The sequence below is a fragment of the Leptosomus discolor genome, chromosome 3 (genome assembly GCF_034619465.1).
Source record: "Leptosomus discolor isolate bLepDis1 chromosome 3, bLepDis1.hap2, whole genome shotgun sequence".
NCBI classification, from domain to species: domain Eukaryota; kingdom Metazoa; phylum Chordata; class Aves; order Leptosomiformes; family Leptosomidae; genus Leptosomus; species Leptosomus discolor.
In genome coordinates, this window is record NC_141393.1 from 51064874 (window position 1) to 51082821 (window position 17948).

Here is a 17948-nt window from a genome sequence, read left to right on the forward strand (position 1 = left end):
TACTGGGTGGTGGGGGCAGAGTGGTGCTGGCCAGGAACCCCAGCGAAGAGAGCTTGAAAGCTGAGCTGTGCCTCCCCCGCACCAGCATCGCCTGCACAGGCCCGAGCAGGGCCTGGGAGCCTGCCAGCTCTCCCTGCCAGCCACAGAGTGGTGGGAACTCACCTTGAACAGCTGAAGCATGGCCTGTACAGGAAAAAGGCCTTGCAGCTGAGTGCACAGCAGCCCACCATGGTTATGACCTTAGGAGTGAAGGGGAACTTGCGTCTACCCACCTGGGCTGTCGCTGTTTACTTTGTTCTTCTGCTCCACGAGGGCTGCCCTCCATGCAAGTTGGCTGAGGTATTTCAGTCCACAGCATCCTGTGCTCCTTCACTTCCATCTGCATTCAAAGCTTTGCTTTCTGTGCCATCCTCTGTTGCCAACAAACACACATTCAGGTCTTCATTCCTGCTTTCCCCATCTAATCTCCCTCTGTGCCTTGTTGGACTGTGCTGGCGTTAGCCTGTGCCTTTCAGCATCTCTGCCACTGGAAACTCTTGCTAATATCCCACTGCCCTGGAGCAGTCCCAGCTCCCCTCCCTGCATGGAGCTCTCTCTGCCTGCACCCTGCAATCCTGAGCTGCAAACTCCCCTGTGCTGCTGAATCACACTCCCACCCTTCTCTATATGTCTGGTGGAGCCCCTAGATAGGTACTGTCCACATCTGTCACCAATGCTGCCTTTGCTCACACACCTAAGCACACTCTGGGTGTTTGCTGCAACCCCCTATCCTGCACTGCACCTCTCCCAGCCTGACCTCTTGCATTCCTGTCCTCCCCTGAGGACAACTTGCCAAGAAGGTGCACTTGTGAAGGGGAATGGGCAGACCTGCACAAGGGCTGCCTTGCCTTTCTCACCACTCTCTGGGCTAGATGGTTAGGCTGAAAACATGTAAAGTCAGGGAACGTTCTCTGCAGCCATGACAGCATCAATGGCAGGATTATGTTTTCCTGTGCTTACATTCAGGACCCTCTTGAGCTGCAGGGGACTTGTGAATAAACCCCCCACTAGTATAAAAGAGGGAATAAATTTGGGAAGTGTCCTTTGCATGCTTCTGCTTAAATTGCTATCTGCCTGTGCCTGTGACCTCCCCTTCCTGCAGCATACCTACCCTGATTTATGAGATGAGAACATTTGCCCCTGAGGTAGGATTATATATGCCAGGAAGGGGAAAGCAGAACTTCCAGCTAGTTCAAAGGGTGTGCTGCGTAAGTCTGAGGAAGGTGCAGAGCTCCTTTTTGCTTCAGGATGCCAAGTGGAGGGCTTTGCCATCCCTCTGTATACTGCCGTCCAGACCAGAGGGGAGCTGAGCTTTCACCAGCTACAGCATTACATTGCAACTTGGGGAATGTTTAGAGGAATAATGTGCTTCCTTTGCAGTTACCTGTGTGTTCAAGTATGCCCTGCCAGTGGTGTTAAGTCATATCTGTCTGCCTTGGGCTTTTTGTTGTAAGTCCAGCTGAAATGTTAAGCAGGGCTGTCCACTGCGCTACAGGAAGACTGTGCCTCTGCTGCCCGGTGGGGATTCAGCAGGATCCCATGTCTGTGCGCTCCCATCCTTGCACTAGACTTACACTGATTGGAGCCTGCAGCATAATACTGAGCTGTGGGAACTGTTACGGAAAAAATGAGCATTAAGTAGATTCTCTTAGCTGTTTTCATGAGCCTCCCTCTTCTCATTTCTCTTTCTTTAGAATATCGTGGCTGGTTGAGAGCACCAGTCAGTTGTACTTTTCATGTTGAAGCAGCTATTAAGTAGCTGGTTGTTGCATGTAATTTTTTTCCCCTGGATTCTGCTGCGTTTGACTCCTCATCAGCTAGAAATTACTTACCATGACAGGCTCATACAGTGTTTGACACTAGGATGGACCCCAAAGCAGAAGGGGTTGTCCCTTGTTGTCATATCAGTAGTGTCATTTCCCATTTGAAATGCCAGTGAGAAAAATCCTGGACTGAGCTTGCAGAGAATAGCAGCTGCCTGTGCAGGATTGCTGCAGCAATGGGTCTGCTCTCATCCTGGTCCCTGAGTGTGCAGGTTTGACATGGCAACAGCTCTCTTTGAGGCCTGTGGTGGGAGGGCTGGAGGGCAGGATGGGCACGATGAGGACAGCATGTGCTGCTGAGTAAGAGAATCTGCAGAGTGGATGCAGAAATAGCGGAGGTGGGAGCAGAGTAGGCTGTGCAGTCCCGGTGGCAGCTTATGCTTCCCAGCATGGGGAGAGGCAGGGAACCACAGCTCGCCAAATTCAGTGCAATTGCAGTAATGAAATGATGATACAGTTCCAGCACTTGCCATGGGACTGTGTGAGCCCCAGACCTATGCAGAGCTGAGTGGTGACCCACCATTTTGAAAGATGGAGGCCCCGATCCTGTTTCCCCATGATAGTGTGATAGTGCTGCTGGACTGGGCATAGCACAGCTGAGCCCGGAGAGCAGAGGACTAAGGTATCACAGGTTAACACCCAAGGCCCATTTGCTGTTTGGTTGTGCGTTGAAATTGTTGCATTTTAAGTGTTTTTGCAGAGCAGCCTAGCAGCGTAACATCTCCGTATGGTGCAGAGCTATTTATAGATGGTTCAGTTCTAGAAGCGGTGGCACCCCAGGCAAAGAGCAGATATTTAACAGCACTTGTAACCACTGAGGTCAGCTGCCCAGAGCCATCAGTCGGGCACTTGCCTTGGTTGTGCAAGGTATAGCAGGGTAACCTGACAAAACAAGACCTGTCAGCACCTCCCCACATGCCTGGGAAGGGAGGAGAGAGGGTGGCAGAGATTTTTTGGAGCCACTTGACCTCCATTTCTGCAGGTCAGAGAGCAAGTAACATTGCTCACACCAGTTTGCCAGCCCATGTGACTGAGTAGCCTGTGCAACAAAGCCAGCACAGAGCAAGCTGTGTGCTGGCTGCAGCCATAGCAGGCTCCTGAGCTGCAGCTTAGCCCTCACCCCTGACAGGCAGGGAGTAATCCCAGCTGGACCTGCTGGTACCCCTGGTGCGACAGGAGAGGTTGAACTGCGGGTGCTGGGAGCTGAGCCGGCTGCAGGAACAGTTAACTCTCCTGGCTGCTGCTCTGGCATAGGACCATAGCACAGCCCCACCATGTCTTCTGGGCATGCAGCAGAGCGGGGGGGATCAGAGTGCAAGGGTCTGGCAGCAGCTCCTGACCCGGCCACCCAGGAGAGTATTTAATTTTTAGTGTACAGTGAGAGCTACAGTGGATTTACAGTGTGATATTAATGGAATTAAATAAATAGAAGGGAGGCTGAGCCCCTTAATTATTTGTCTGCGGGCTGTGGCAGGCACTGCAGCTGTGTTGGAGCTCCTCCTGTGGGCCACCTTCCCATGCTGCAGCCTGTGGACGTGGGGCAGAATCCTGCCCTCAGATAGGGCATACCTGCACTGGTACAAACAAGTGCGCACACATACTGTATTTAGCACTTTCATTATGGGATCCAGCAAGATAAGCACTGCTGTCACCTTTGTTGCTGTTAGCAAATACGGGACCGACTGGCTCCAACCAGGGCTAGTTCCTGCTCCCTTGTGGCTGCTGCCATTTCTAGGCTAGATCCTGCACCACCTTCCCAGGGGAAAATTTTTTCCTTACGTCCAAACTGCAACTTGTGGCTATTGCCCCTCGTGCCTAGTCCCCTTGGCATGTCCCTCCAGAGGACAGCCCCTGGGAGCAGAGCAGACTGGAGGTGATGAGAGCCCAGCAGCATGCTGCTGCCCAGCACGTAGGTCCTTGAGGTTGTGCACAAGATCTAACTGTGCTCCTGCTTCCCAGTGCAGTGGGGAGGCTGCAGCAACTTCCCTACAGTTTTGTATGGAGAGGTGGCCTGCCCAAAGTCCACGTTCACTTGCATTTCCCTTAAAGCCACTGAGGACATTGCATCTCTCATCCCTGCAGCTCTGGTGAGGCAGCTTAGGCAGCAGGAGAGGTGCTTGGGTCCCTGGGGCTGGTGAGCCCAGGAGGTGCTGGACCTGGCATCCAGATAGCACCTGGGAAGCCATGTGTTGTGGGTTTAACGGGCTACTCGGGAAGCTGCCTAGCAGGCATGCAACAGTCACGTTCTGGTAATAAGGCTGAAGTGGTGCCAGCAATTGATTCAGGAGTGCATTATGTCCTCATTTGAGACGCAGCACAGATTGACAGTGGTCAATGCATGTGCTAATGTGGTTGATTTCACAGGAGGCCAGGAAGCACTCACAGCCCAAGCACCTTCCCCTCCCCATGCTCTTGTGCAGCCACATGGGCTGCTGAGCAGCACAGGGCCATGGCCGCCCAGCTCCTTGGCTGCCACAGCCAGGGCCAGCCAAGCTGCCGTGCTGCCCCAGAGGTCTGCGGGCCCAGGTTGCCCAAGCCTGCCAGCAGTAAAGGCAGCTGCAGTGATACTACATGAGGAGAGCTTTTGGAGCTGCAGTGAGGAAGGGGAGTAGCAAACCCTAAGTAGAACATACCTGAGAAACAGACTGGCACCCAGGAATGTTTTCAAGGCATTTGTAAAATGCTCTCAAGTCTGTTGAGGAAAGTGCCTCTTTTCAATCCTGTTTCAATGGCCTGGCTCTGTCTTTATGTTGATGGCAGTAGCAGCAGGGATCCTTGAGCTGCTTTGGAGAGATTGCTTCTTGCATTTCCATGCTAGGAAGGAGGAGTTTTACTAATTGGGCTTTTTCTTAATTTGTACTTGCCCTCTTACGACATCTCCCATGTCACTTTAAAGCAAAGCAAAACTAGAAGTCATGGTGCTTTTAAGTTGTTCCTGGCTCATTTCCTTTGAATTTCCCAGCCCTTCTATTTTTTAGGAAGAATGAGTTGGAAGTGTTACTCTGATCAAGTTTTGGGATGAAGCATGACCCCCAAAAAGGAACAAGAGCAGACTCCTGGTGCCCACACAGTTGTGGGAGCTAGGTGGGGAGACAAGGCAGTGCTGCCCTAGTCAGGGGCTGCAGAGCATCATATGGAGATGGGACAAGACTTGCCAACCACCACTCTGTGTAAGGGCTTCAACTGCTCTCCACACAGTCCATCATCCTCCCATTTATTTACTCATTTGTTTGCCTTAAGGAGGGAAACAGGTGTACATTAATTCATCACCAGGGTTTAAATTAAATCATTTTACTTCTAAATGAGTCACTAATTTGCAGGAGTATTTAATTAGAGCCTCTTTGCACTCAGGTGCTGTATTACTTCTGACTTTCTTACCTGGTCGCCCTCTTAAGAGGCTGATGATGATTTCTGCACATCCTCGTTGAACATCAAAGCAGTTAACCCTAATGGCAATACCTTGATGCTCCTCCTCAGTTCTGGGGGCTCTTGGCAGCCTTGTCACCCCCAGGAAATAACCCTTTCCACCACTGTGCCAGGATGCAGACTTGCTGTGCAAAGCACACTGCACCCCACACCTTGGGCAGCCCTGCAGCCTTTTGGCAGTGATTTGCAGCATAGATTGAGCACAGGCAACTGCACTGAGCTCTCCCTGCCTCTGCTGTGAAGGGAGGACTCGCTCCAGCACCCACCAATGCTCAGCGCTGAGCAAGTGTTCACAGGGTGCAAAGCAGGGCTGGTGCTTTCTTTTGTTGCTCCTTAGTGGCAAGAAAATGCTTGCTCATACCTTCAGGGCCAGTCTCTGCTCCACTGACAGCTAGCCAGCTCTCTGCATGGGCTGTCTGTGCAGACTAAGGCTACCTTTTTGAAAAAGAAGTGTTATTTATGTCTTTAATAGGCATTGGTGGATTTTCCTACATAGTTTGTCTATTTGTGTTTCTCCTTCAGTGTGTGCCAGATTGACTAGGCTGGTATAAAATCCCCTCTCATTCATTGTCTACTCCAAACAGAAAAGTCCTTAAACGTTTTGTTCCTCTTACTTTTCAATGCCTTTGATCATTTCTATTGCCCTTCTCCAGTTCAGCCCCACTGTTAGGTGGGCAGCAGTCATCCCTGCCACACAGCTGAGCAAAGAGAGCATCCAAAGAGCTGATCGAGTGAGCAGCCTATCCTGAAAACAAAATATAGGTGCCTGAATGAAATTAAGTGTCCCAGAGAGCCATGAGCTGTGCTGGGATGTCTCTGTGCCTGGGCAGAGGAGTGTGCAGGGGCTGTGGCAGCCAAGCCGGTGGATTTCCAGCCAGAAGCAGTGCTTGCGGTCTCCACTCCCACCATCCCTGCTGCAGCAGCTCTGAGCGCTGCTGCTGCCTGCTTATTATGTGGATAATAGAAAATTACAGGTTTTCTGTAGGAAATGTCTATTTACAGCCTGCATTTCTCAAACTACCTATTAGCATCGCTGTGATGTCACCTCCTGCGCGTTTTCGTCAGTGCTGGCGCCTCTGCCTACAGGCAGCCTGTTTCTGCAGGGAGGGCTGGCGGCATGTGCCACACATGGGCATGGGCGACTGCCACCTGGCATGGCTGTGCCCTGCATGTGCCACAAAGTCTTCAGAGCTGATGCAGCAATGCAGACAGTATCTGTGCTCCATACCCAGGCTGGGTACCTGCACCCACTGCCAGCTGCTTGGAAAGTGCCTGCTCAACAGCACAGGAGAGTAGGGGACAGCGATGGGTTTCACCTTGCACACAGATGGTGGTTGATGGGGCTGAGCAGAGGGACCGTGAGGGTCATCCAGGTCAGCCCTGTCAGAGAGCTGTGCTTTGTGGCTCAGCCTTTCGCTCACAGCTGATCCAGAGCTGACAGACTCATGGGCGTTTTACTGCCTGAGAAACCTTCTGACATGGCTCTCTGCCAAGCAATGAACACAGATGCCTGCAGAGAGAATAACGTGCGGTGCTTCCCCTGGCCTGTGTGCTCAATATTTTTGCCTGTGGGCCAGAAAAGCTTTGAGGACCCTGGGCTGGAGCATGATTTCAAGAAGGCTTTGGCTAGGCTGGTAATTTCAGGGGGAGGGGGTTCATGGGACAACTGATTTCTGCTGTAGCTGCCTGCCCTGGGCTTGCCCAGGACTGCATGTGCAGAGCAAGTCCCTGCATGAGGTACCTGTCTTATCTGGGTGCCTCACATATCTCTCAGTCAAAGAGGCCATCCCATCTCACAGGTGTGCTTTGGGGCTGGCCCTTTTTCCCCTTGTGTTGTGCATGGACAAAGATGACAGCAAAGTGGAAGGAGCTGCCTGGCCATGGAGGAGCCATGCACCAGGTGTACGAGCAAATGGCTCATGGGAGAAGCATTGGGTGTGCAAGGCCAGGACGCAGGTGGGATTGGGATGTGCACTTTTCAGGCAGTTGCACAGTATGCAGGCCTTTGGCCAAGATTTATAGCCATGTCTCTTCTCCAGGTTTATAGTTCCTTGTCACTCTATTAACTCAAACGAGAGATGTTTACATTGCATAAGTAGCTGGAGCAGTGGATAGTAGCCTATCAATTTTCATGACTATTTCCTGGCAAAAGCTCATAGGCTGTCTTGCAAGATACTAATCCCCAAAGCTCGTGGGGCACAAGACACCCAGGGCTTGCTATATTTCAGGATACCGCAGTTCAACAGCTAATAAAACCAGTAGGTCAAGAACTACATAGTCAGGTCTCTGTGGAGTCCTGGCATAAGACCAAGTTTCTGCTAATGGGTAGCTCCAGAGGAAAGGATGAGCACGCAGCGAGAGTGGAGGTAAAGGCTCATCTGCAGCAGGCTGCCCTAGCGAGGGGCTGTTTTGCCTGCAGGTCATGGGAGGCAGGTCCCACTGGGGACTGGGTTTCGCTGTGGTCTGGCTTGACACTGCTGCTGGGGATGGACGGACACTGTATCTGGCCTAGGGAGAGGTGGCAGGGGGGAGATGCAGATTTCCTGACTGAAATGCACATGTGCTGCAGCGTTCCGCTGTGCTGTAACCACTCCTGACTCCCACCCTCTCTTTCTCTTCACAGTCCATTGATCCAGGGCAGCAGTTCACCTGGGAGAACTCCAACCTGGAAGTGAATAAACCAAAAAACCGCTATGCAAACGTCATTGCCTATGACCACTCACGTGTCATCCTGACCTCCATTGATGGTAAGACTGAATCTGGAGTGGGCCTCCCAGCAAATGGCTGAACATGGCTGTAGCAGGGGACCATCTTTTTTCCCTGTTCTCAATCGAGCAGGAGCAAACACCAAGAAACATAGCCAGCATCAGCATGAGCAGATGTATGTTCTGGCTGGCAAGAAGAGAGGAAGGGCTCTGCAGAGCTGCCCCTGCTTTCCGCATGTCCTCAGAGAAGCATGTCCCATGTGCTTGCTTCTCACTACAGCTGGTGCCAGCAGAGATGTCTGTCCCAGCAGCCTCCCTTCTCACTGCTGGTCCTGCTGTGTGACTTCAGCTGCCTTCCTCAGCACCTGGTGGGACATGGCACTGTAAGTCCTCCCACCCTCTGTCCCAACACAACTGCTGGGCCGGTTGAGACTTGTCAGCCTTTGCTCCCAAGTGTGTGCCCAGAGCTGCACAGCGTGAAGGGTAGCTGTTCCCCTGGGACATCAGGCTCCACATGTCCCTGTGCTCCATGGGAGATGCATCAGGCCCTGGTGTTCATAGCACTGACACTCATGGCTCCGAGAATCAGGCCCACATCTCTGGAGTCTGGGCTAATACATGCTTTTAGTGCCTGCCTTGTGGGTCCCCTTGCACACAGAGGAGCTGGATCCTACGTACCAAAGCCAAGGCTCACCTAATCCCACTGTTATTAATCAGCACCCAGCTCTGCACACCAGTGAGCCCACTCATGGGGGATGAGGAAGATGCAGCTAATTCAATGCACCCCTGCTTGGGGAAGAGATTGGTGCCTGGCTTTGTGTACAGGTGGTCCTGCAGCCAGTAGCATCCTTTTTCTTGAGTTGGAAGAGTCTTTTCTAATGCTGATGCACCACTCACCCTCTGCGGGAGGAGGAGGGGCCCAGCTGTGCAAAGGCCTGGCATGCCTGATCATGGGCAAACCCTGTTAGATAGCTGTGGCATGAGCACATGGGGAAATCCCTGTTTTCCAGCCTCACTCAGTTGCTGTAAGTAGTGTCCGCGTCTTCCTGGGAACCGTTCCCAAAGCACCCTGCCAGGTCCCCACTGCCCATGCCAAGTAAGACGGGTACTGCCCCAGCTTCTGCTGCTGCTGCTCCCCCAGGGCCACCAGCACTTTGTTTCTGCTGGAGACTGCTGGGACCTGTAGAAAATTCCCCAGGACAAAAGGGCAAGACAAAAGGACAAAAGAGGGAGACACCAGCCTCATTTCCTTCCTCTAATGAAATGCAGATGCGCTCTCCCTGGGTGATAAGGAGATTCCTGCTGCTTTCCTTCCCTGCAGCCCAGACCTACCACGGGAGAGCAGGGCTTGGAAACACAGCCCCAGGCCTCTGCTTTGCCTTTGCCGCATTTATTTTAGTAAATGTGTGTTTGTATTTTAAAGGTCTTTACAAGGAAGTTCTTTCCTTAAAGTGGTGGAGGCAGAGTGGGAGCTAGAGCAGCCTCTGCCAGTAGGCAGCAGAGGGGGATCTCATGCTGAGGAGTATTTCAGTGGTGGTGGGAGGAAGGTCTCTGACTCCTCAGGGATACTTGTCCCGGCAGGAGCGATGGGAGGACATCCCTGCCTGACACTCCCTGCTAACAGAGTCAAGCTAATGAAGCAGCCTAATTTTTAAAAGGTGCCGTAGGACCATAACAAATATCTGGTGAATTTAAGACAATTATTTCAATCACTTGCTTGGTGCCAAACGGGCTCCTCAATACTCCTGCCTGCAAATTTCCCTTTGTGTGCGGGTGGCAGCTGTCTCTCTGCTTTGGTGCTGCCTGCTTCTTGCATTAATGTGGGAGTTACAAAAGATTCTCCTTTGTTCAGGCACCATTCCCATCCTTTGCAGGATCCCTGGGAGAGATTCTGGCATCACCCTGTAAAGGAGACTTGTCAAGAGCCTTGTGAATATGCCAGCCTCTTCCCCTGCCTGCAGAACCCAGCAGAGTGATAGGCACAGGGTTGTGGGCCGCCCCTGGAATAACGCTTAGCCCTCTTTCTCCGCAGGGGTCCCAGGCAGCGATTACATCAATGCCAATTACATTGATGGGTATCGGAAGCAGAATGCCTACATCGCCACACAGGGACCTCTACCAGAAACCCTCAGCGACTTCTGGAGGATGGTGTGGGAACAGAGAACAGCAACTATAGTCATGATGACGAGGCTCGAGGAGAAGTCCAGGGTACAGTGTGCTCTTCCTTTTCTGGAGCTGGTGGCGGGGGCAGGAGATAGGTATGGAAACACTCTACAGCATAAGGGCATCCAGGGAGAGGCAGGTCCAGTGGTGTGGCTCACTGCTGCAGGCAGACCAGCAACAAGTGCCTTGTAAGCATATCCCTGTGGGGCAAAAGGGTGGCAAAACCTCCTGTCACTGTGCTGTTCATTAACCCCTGTTTTGCCTGCGTGTCTGCATGCACACCCGACCTTGCCCTGCCCACATCACTCGCGCCAAAGGGGTAAAGGAAAGCTCTGAGACGGGTATCGACAGTCCCTGAAAGCCTGGCGGCTGCACCCTAGAAGCTGAGAAGCTGCAGTAGGTAGGTGGTACCAGCAGCATCCTGCAGCCTGACAGGGCCTAGCATCTCTGGCAATGCAGGGGAATGGCTGATGGGGTCTCATTGCAGTAACAAGACTAATTTCTGCCTTGTCCAATGACAACATGTATAAGCAATCGGCTCGTACTGCCAAGATTAGATATTCTGATGTAATAAATGCAAAGCTGCCTGCAAACCATGGGGAAGGCGCAAGGTGGAGAGGAAGGAGCAGGATCCCTCACTGCAGATGATGCTTATGGTGTCTCATGACAGAGGTTCTTTCTCAGCCCCTGAAGTAGGAGCTCTAAAGCTGTGACCTAAGCGCTCCTGTGCCCAGATATGCCTTTCAGCAAAGCCTGCCCAAGCAGGAGGCAGCTTCTGCCTCTCGTGATTCAGTTTGTTCCTAGAAGTAAAATTTTAGCAGTGAGCATTTGTACTTGCAGAATATTTTAGTGTTGCCATGCCAACAGCAGGAGAAGGGCTGTGCGCTCAAGCTGTGAAGCACTCATTATTTTTAGCCCAATAAGCTCATTCTTGAGAAGCAGAAACTGTCACGTTTGGGTTTAGTTAAAACTTTTGCCTACATGCTCTCCATCCGTTACAAAGCTTTAGCACCAAAATGCTCACAGGGGTGTCCTAGCCCACGCTGGCTGGGAGGAAGCAGCTGGAACAACCGATCACCATGGCAAAACAGCTCTGCTTTTCCTGCATGTACAAAAATAGGCTTTGTTCATGGGCTTCCCCAACTCTATAGATGCCCTACAGCCTGCAGGGAAAAACTGTTCCTCGGAGGCAATCTGCCTCTAGAGATTCAAACCCAGCTTTGCACTGTGCTTCCTGCTGCGCAGCCCTGCCTGCTTTGTCCAATGGCCATCGTCACCTACCCCAGCCCAAACAACCTGTAAATTAGTAAATTAGCCTGGCCCATCCTGTGGCTCAGGGTTTGGCACATGGGTTAAGCAAGATCAGAAGCTGCTGATCCACTACTCTGCAGCTGGGGGTTGTATGGGGACATTTTTGTGCCTTCACATTTCAGTGATGTAGTGTATATTTGAAGTACGAGGAAAAGCCCTTTTAGGTTGCCAAGTAAATCCACGCCTGGAGTCCCAACTCAGTTAACTTCTGGGCTGCTTAGTTATGGTAGGCTCTCCAAGGTGCATGTTTCTCGAAGATAACAGGTTTCCTTTGACCCTGTAGGCATTTGTCTTTGCCTGAGATGCGTGTGCTGCTAAGCCATGTGTTACCTCCCCCCAGCATGCTCCCTGTCATCCTATCCTGCAATTCCCTCCTGCAGTATTGGTTTCTGTCCCAAACACAGTGTGTATGGTCAGGCTTTTGGTGACAGGATGGGCATTGTGAATCCCTGTCATGGGCAGGGTGTGACGAGAGCCCTCGCAGAAACTGCAGGCAGCCTGCCTGACCAGACATGCTGCCCAGGGCCTCTGGGCTGACCCAACTGGACCCAGACCCCAGCATTCACTCCCCGACACCGCCTGCCCATGCCCTGCTGGCTCTTTGGCACATGCCCAGCACTAATGAGAAATGAGCAGTTTTCTCAGGCACTGCAGGAGCGGCAGGTTGCAAGGGGATGCAGTGGGGAAGCCTGGCCACTCCTGAGTCGAACCAGCCCTGCTCAGCAAGGGCTTCCCTGGATGTGTTTGCTGAATCCTGTAGGTGCCTCAGGGCACCCACTCACAGGAGGGCCCTGGTGAGGAGCTGGGATGTGGACTTGCAGGAGATTATTTTCTCTGGGGTTTTTTGTTGGCTTTTCCAGCATCTTCCAAGACAAGATGGCTTTCAGCCACCTTCCTGCTCTGCTTTTCCTCGTGCCCCTTTGGTGATGGCTAGTGTTCAGGAGCATTCCTTTTTGGGACTAAGGTAGATCCCAGTTACTGCCCATTGCTCCAAATTTTCAGTGTTGAGTCACTATTTTACAGTTTACTCCACTCCAAAGCCTTCAAACATCTGATGCAACCCCTTGGGTCCCTGCAGCATTGCTGCCTACTGATGTTCACACTGCTGTGGTACAGCGCTGCTCCAGGCAGTCACATGGTGTCACAGTGTTACCCATGGGTGACCTTGCTTGAAAGTTCCCTTGCCCGGGGGATTCGGCACAGGCATAGCACTGTCTGTCCATCTGCAGAGCCTGGGGTGGGTAGCAGGGCCTTATGGCGAGTTGCCCAGTGCAGAGCAGGCTCTGCCACCTTCCCAAGTCCCCGTCAGCAGTGCTGTGTGTAGATAAGCCAACCAGGACCAGCAGCAGCTTTGCAGCCCTGTAGGGGTGACACTGCTTTAAAGGGCTCCTCAGCTGCAGGGGGGGGGGAAATCTTTAAAAGAGCATCAGCTTTTATGGTCTGCAATTTCAGCTGGCTTGATGGTCCAAATCATCCTCCCTTTTTCATGTTTTCACAAAGCAAGAGGCGCATAAAGGATAGAAATGGCTGCATTGTGCAATTTATCTGCCTTCAAAGCTTTACAGTCAGTTTCAGAATCATTTGGTGGCAGTTCAGAAACACACATTGTAGATTAGCTTTCCCGAAGCTGTGTGTCCCAGCCAGAGTGTGTTGCGCGAGAGAGGTACCAAAGCAGAATTTCTCCTACCCTGGGCTATCCCCAAGAGCCCGGCAGAGTGAGGTCTCCCAGAGCAGTGCCATGCCGTGTTCTGTCCCAGCCCAGAGCACCAAGCAGCCATCACTGGAGTGTGATCTCCCCTGGCACTTCATGTCCCCAGGCAAGGGTGCTCAAGGGCTCTGGGGAAGAGGGGTCTGGCAGCCATATCCTGCTCCAGCCCTCTCACTGGCAGTAATGACATCTGGAGCTTGCGAGTGGGGCCGGGAGCAGACCACAGCTGTCGAGCTGAGGAGAGGTGCCTGGCTGCTCTTGGGCACAGGGCGTCAAAGGGAAGGGACAGGAACCACTCAGCAAAGCTGCAGTAAATGGCTGTTCAGGACATTACTGTGCTCCTTAAGTTAATGAGAAGCAAGCACTGCCAGAAGAAAACATCTCTTATCTGCTTTCGTGCCACAGTGCATCAGCTTCAGCATAAAATTTACAGAGCTTGAAAATGGGGCATAAACATTACGGGTAAATTTGTCAGAAAATGTGACTGACTCTTATCTGGGCATGAATAAATAATTTTCAATTACTAGCCCAGGTACTGCTATTACCATGCACAGGGAACTCCTCTGAAATTTGTTTTGTGTTCAAGCACACGTGGCCCTGTAACATGTGGGTGGCAGGAAGGGACCACTCTCCCCGAGGTGTGGGCTCAGGCACGGGGACATGCTGTGCTGTTCCCCTTCACTGTCCCCTGCAAACCACACTGAGGGTGACACAGCTAGTGGCTGTCCCCAGCATTTACAGGATGCTGTTCTGCTCTCCCCTCCTTTAAAGAGGGGTCACATCATCCCTCAGCCAGGCAAGGCAAACTCAGGTGGCCAGAGATGCAGCTGCAGCTGCCACCCGCTTGCGAGGATAGGATCAGTTTAGCTGTGAAATAAGGTTTGTGACCTCCGAGTTGTTAGCTCTGCAGCTAGTCAGCATGAAATAATGGGCTGCTCTGTGCCAAGCAAGGAAGAGAAATCTTCGGAGATTTGTGCGGGGCCTGCCGCACTAGGAGCACAGGTCCAAGGCAGCACAGCAGCCTGAACAGCAGGAGACCCTGGGCAGGAGGCAGCGGAGCTGCTCTGGGTGTGCAGGCACCTGCAGTACCCCATCAGGCAGCCTTGCTCCAGGCACTTCTGCCAGAGCAGGACTTACTGAGAGCAGACCCCCAAAAAAGCAGGGACAGATGCATCCCTCTGACCCCAGGCTGCCACACTCCAGCAGCCAGAGTGCAGGATGAGGACTCTTAGCTCTCACAAGCCCCACGCTGCTTAAAGTGCCTTCAATTAAAAGGCAGAACTTCATTGATTTCTAATTAAGCCTGTTGTTTCCCTTCCCACACATTCCTCTGTAAACATGCCCGGCTAATAATTAAGTTTACTATTCCTTGACAAGCACAGATGATCTTCCATTCAGTCCTCTCTCCTAGGGCAGGAAACCATTTTCAGTGCAGTGCACATGGGTGGGAATGCAGTCTTCCTCCTGTCAGCCAGACACCAGGGCTTTGTGGGGTGGGGGAGCTGGGTACCAGATGAAATAGGGATGCTCAAGGTGCCAAATTAAATAGGGAGCTCAGGGCTGGAGAGAACAAAACCGGAATAGTTCACAAATGCTGAGCTCTGGGTAGGAGGAGGAGGGCATCAGCAGGTGAGCAGGGAGGGACGCACAGGGAAATGAAGATGGCAGAGTGATGGGGCCCTGGGGATGTGTGAGGGCTCTCTGCCAAGTGGGCTGCAGCAGGAGCTGTGACCAGTAGCTCAAAGTGCTCTGTCTGTGCAGTTGGGAGGGGGAGATAAAGGATGCTGTGGGGCAGGGAGTCTCTAGGGACCAGTGGTGTTTTCATGATGGGACAGTGCTGCCTGCCAGAAGGGGCTGAAGGGATGGTTTGGCCGCAGTCTGTGTCTTCTCACAGAGGGAGAACAAGTTATGTCTGTGTCTGAGCTGGCATCTGTGCCTTGCTGCGGAGCAGTTTTTGAAACACCTGGGAGATGCAGATTTCCAGGGATGCGCCACCTGCCAGAAGGGCAGGTTGGCATCTCTTGGGGATGCTCAATGTACTTGAGCCTACAGCAATGCAGAAAGGGTGGCAGGGTCAGCCCCGTGGACACAGTATCCAGGCTGGAGGCCTGGCGTGGTCTGTGTGCCGTCTTTCACCAGGGTGGTTTGCTGCCTGGGACCACGCTGGCAGGGCCACCCTGAGGACTACAGATGTTACGGGGAAAGGTAGTGCCTGTCGTTCTATTGTTGTGTACTGTGCTGGACTCAGAGCTATGTCCTGTCTCAGGTCAGTGCTGTAGGTCAAGGACTTTGGGCTGGGATAGCAGGGAGCTGCTGGGAATACAGGCTGCAGCTCCTCACCTCAGCTGCTCTTCGAGCAGAGCCTTCTCCAGCAAAACCGCCACTTCCCCTGCCCTGCTTCACCAGCTCCCTTCCCACCAACCCGCAGCTGCCAACCTTCTCTCCGTGGAGGTGGAGTTCAGGCAGGGGGATGCTGCAAGCACAGCCCCAAAGACCCCCATCTTTCCAAACAGGAGGTGGAGAAGAAAAACTATGCAGGCCTAAATCACTGCTAGCAATTGCTGCGTACTGTCTTGATACCTGGTGCTGCTTTTGCTGCTGTGTCTGGTAGCCTGGCCCCCTTCACCACTTCCCACCTGTGGCTCCAGGGAAAAAAAAAAAAACAAATCCCTCTTTGAATACGAATCTTGTGGAAAGGAGTCCAAGGTATGCTGCCTTTCTGCTGGGAATTGGGACACTCTGGGAGAAGGAAATGTCAGTGCCCTGCACATGGCTCTTCTGTCTTTACCCTTTGAAGGGCAGAGCCCTGTCCTCACCCCAAATGCCCCAGCCAGCAGCCAAGCACTGACCCTTTCTCTTCTCCTCCCCACAGGTAAAGTGTGACCAGTACTGGCCAAGCCGGGGTACGGAAACCTATGGGATGATCCAGGTGACCCTGCTGGACACAGTCGAGCTGGCAACCTACACCATCCGCACCTTTGCACTGTACAAGGTATGGCACTGGCTGGGCTGTTCCTGCTTCAGGTAATGGTAGAGCTGCTCCGCAGTGCTGCAGGGTGCTGCACAGCCCACAGGCAGAGGCTGCCAGCTATGCCTGGCTTGGCCAAGCATGTGGCTAGTAGACACATGGGCCATTTCTTACAGCTGGGCTGCAGTGGAGACCAGCTGCAGGTTGTGCATCTGGTAACCACTGGATTTTGGCCAGGATACCTGTGCATTCAGACCTTGTGATGGGCCCCAGAGCCAGGCCATGCTTGCTCCTGACGAGTATACATGTAATGGCTCTCATCCCATTAGAGGGACAACATGGGGAGCAGTGAATTTTTAGCACTCTTGTCACTAATAATGCAAATGGAGGGGGCGTGCTGATGTGTGTGCATGCTCTTCTGCCTGCTGCTTACCTCCTTAGTGTTTGGAAATCTCTGGGGGCAGTGCTAGCTGAGGCATGTCACAGCAACGTAAACAGGGTTTGCAGCAGGTTGCCTCTGTGACTGAGTCTGGGCCACGCCCGGCAGAGGGAGCACAGCAGTGTGCAGTGATGGGGGCACACTCACACCTCAGGAAGGCATCTCATCCCCAGTGGTCACCCAACCAGTCCTACCGCATTGCTGCATAGATCACTCAGCCACGAGGAGACGAGAACAGGGCAGTTTCTGCAGATGTGGGCTGATCAGGCATCCCAGAGAGACCCATGATGCAGAGGAGCCAGGAGGGAACTGGTAGCTGTGGCCCTTCCATGCCTAGTGCCTGTTTTTCCCTGAATGTGCAGTGAGTACTCGGGGAGTGACCCCATGCTGTGCAGAAAGGAGTCTTTCACTGTTCCTTCAGTCTGCTCCACTCCTGCAGAGCTGCTCTGCTCTCTTTATCAGCTGGCTTTCTACGGAGCATCTGTATGTACAGAAGCCTTGTAAGAAGCTTACATTTTGCCTCCAAATTTTCAGTGGCAAAAGCCGAATACATACATGATCATGCACAGCATTATGTGCCTGTTATTACCCAGCCAGCTGAGTACCTTGTTACCCTATCAGTGGGTTCACATCCTAGGATGAGACTGTTCTTATGCAGAACAACTCCTCTTTGTCTTCAACAGAATGGCTCCAGTGAGAAGCGAGAGCTGCGACAGTTCCAGTTCATGGCTTGGCCTGATCATGGGGTACCAGAATACCCCACCCCAATCCTAGCTTTCCTGCGACGGGTCAAGGCCTGTAACCCACCGGATGCAGGGCCCATGGTTGTCCATTGCAGGTAGGACTGTGTTTGTGAAGCTGCACCTGGGCACATGCCTTCTGGCTGCAGGAGCTTGAACCTGTCCAGCTACAAGTGGAGTCTCCTGTTTCTGTGGGGGAGGTTTCACAGTAGCGCTGCGTGCTTGGGCTGGGAACAAGACAGCAAGCTGCAGCAGTAATGCAGTGGTGACATTGTATTGCTACTGGTCTGTCAGCTTAAACAGCACTGCTGTATGGAGAGCCTCAGAAAATGCTTTTTCCTGCAAAACTGCAAGTAATGTTTAAAAATGAAGTGATCTGCGCCCAGCATAAGTAGGTGGTACCTTTCAGAGGCACATTGTTGACAGACATGTATGCAGTGACCTCTAAAAACATTCATGCATTGCATTTACAGTAGAACTCTTTCACAGTGTAGAAAGGCAGCTCTTTAAGCAAAATATTAGTCTGCTAAGGCTCAGCATCTTATCCAGGCAAGATTTATCTATACCAGACAAGTGGGGACTATTACTGAACAAACGACTCCATCATTACTGTTCCAGCATACGCC

At 52.4% G+C, this 17948-nt stretch overlaps 1 protein-coding gene across 3 annotated transcripts in view; it reads left to right on the forward strand.

The window, feature by feature from the left end:
* The window catches only part of PTPRF (protein tyrosine phosphatase receptor type F), a 253957-nt gene that overhangs the window by 228324 nt on the left and 7685 nt on the right, over positions 1-17948 (forward strand). For all 3 annotated transcript variants that reach the window (XM_086461941.1, XM_086461940.1, XM_086461942.1), the window contains 4 exons: positions 7912-8035; positions 10026-10201; positions 16048-16167; positions 17266-17420. In XM_086461941.1, coding sequence (XP_086318067.1) covers positions 7912-8035; positions 10026-10201; positions 16048-16167; positions 17266-17420 — 575 coding nt within the window. The remainder of the gene's footprint in view (positions 1-7911; positions 8036-10025; positions 10202-16047; positions 16168-17265; positions 17421-17948) is intronic.